At 39.8% G+C, this 1,280-nt stretch overlaps 1 protein-coding gene across 2 annotated transcripts in view; it reads right to left on the reverse strand.

Moving 5' to 3' along the window:
• galnt17 (polypeptide N-acetylgalactosaminyltransferase 17) overlaps positions 1-1,280 on the reverse strand; it is a 35,283-nt gene that overhangs the window by 2,976 nt on the left and 31,027 nt on the right. For both annotated transcript variants that reach the window (XM_014033517.1, XM_014033518.1), the window contains exon 9: positions 762-857. In XM_014033517.1, the coding sequence (XP_013888971.1) occupies positions 762-857 (96 nt within the window). The remainder of the gene's footprint in view (positions 1-761; positions 858-1,280) is intronic.

Here is a 1,280-nt window from a genome sequence, read left to right on the forward strand (position 1 = left end):
GTGTGTGTGTGTGTGTGTGTGTGTGTGTGTGTGTGTGTGTGTGTGTGTGTGTGCTGAAGGTCAACAGACGATCATGCTAAGCTTGCTAACAGCTCCACCCTCTGACTGCTGCAGGGGCGTGTCTTAGAGAGAGGCTTTTATACCAGAACACAGCCGCTGTGACGAAACCGTGGAGAAGACACGTCACCGTGCAGAGCCGTTAACCAATATGCAAATTAGCCTGCAGTACCACTGCTCTACCCATATGAGCAGCAAAAAGACGTTTTTAGACCAAATATTACATATTTGAACAAATACGCACAAAAACATCAAAATTAGCACAGAAACAGTACTATATAACATTTTAGACACATTCTAGACAGTTTATCAGCTAAAAAGAGTTAATTTTGGGGTAAGTTACTCTTTAAAGAAAAGGATCTGAAAATTCAAGGTTGCCACAAAAACTAATTCCAAAAGGCTTTAATTCAGCTGATTTAAGAAACATTGAGCTGAACTTCCTAAAGCACCTCCACCCTGAGCTCCTGTTTATCACTGCGAGCTAAAAGCAGACGCCCGGAGGGACGGAGCAGCTGAGGAGCTGACACTCGCTGACTCAACGATTTAGTAGAAAAAACAGTGAAACACAAACATTTTTATTTTGACAGCAGAGTTTTCTCCTCAGAGACTCCCAGTTGAGCGTGTGAGAAATGCAGCAAAAACATCAGATCAGTGGAGGAACGGAGTGTGTGTGTGTCTGTGTGTGTTGTGTTGTGTTGTGTTACCTGAGGACCCCAGCCGTGGCAGGGGTGCAGGGTGGCTGTGTGGTTCTCCTTCATGCCCTGATCCAAACACAAGTGGCTGACTTTAGAGTTACGGATCTGAAATCAAACCTCAGGGTCAGTAACAGAATTTAAAGTACAAATATTTTTTTAAATAATGTATTTTTGTATTTCAATAAAAATACTTGATGCTACAAAAATATCCACTAATTAGTGTGACTGCTGAGTCAGCATTGTTGTTTATGAATCCTAATGTCAGATTCTGATAGTCTACTGTCTCTAAAACAAAACAAATTTTTTTTTATCCGTGCAAAATTCTTTATTTTATATTTTTATTAGCAGTAGTCGTATCATGTCAGTGTTAGTTTTTGTTCTGTGTGTACTATCTATAGTTTGTAAAGTAACTGTGTGTGAACCTCTGTACAGATGCTGTTGTGACACCTGAATTTCCCCTCTGCGGGATAATAAAGGCTATTCTATTCTATTCTATTCTATTCTATTCTATTCTATTCTATTCTATTC

Source organism: Austrofundulus limnaeus, unplaced genomic scaffold, assembly GCF_001266775.1.
Source record: "Austrofundulus limnaeus strain Quisiro unplaced genomic scaffold, Austrofundulus_limnaeus-1.0 Scaffold1762, whole genome shotgun sequence".
NCBI lineage: Eukaryota > Metazoa > Chordata > Actinopteri > Cyprinodontiformes > Rivulidae > Austrofundulus > Austrofundulus limnaeus.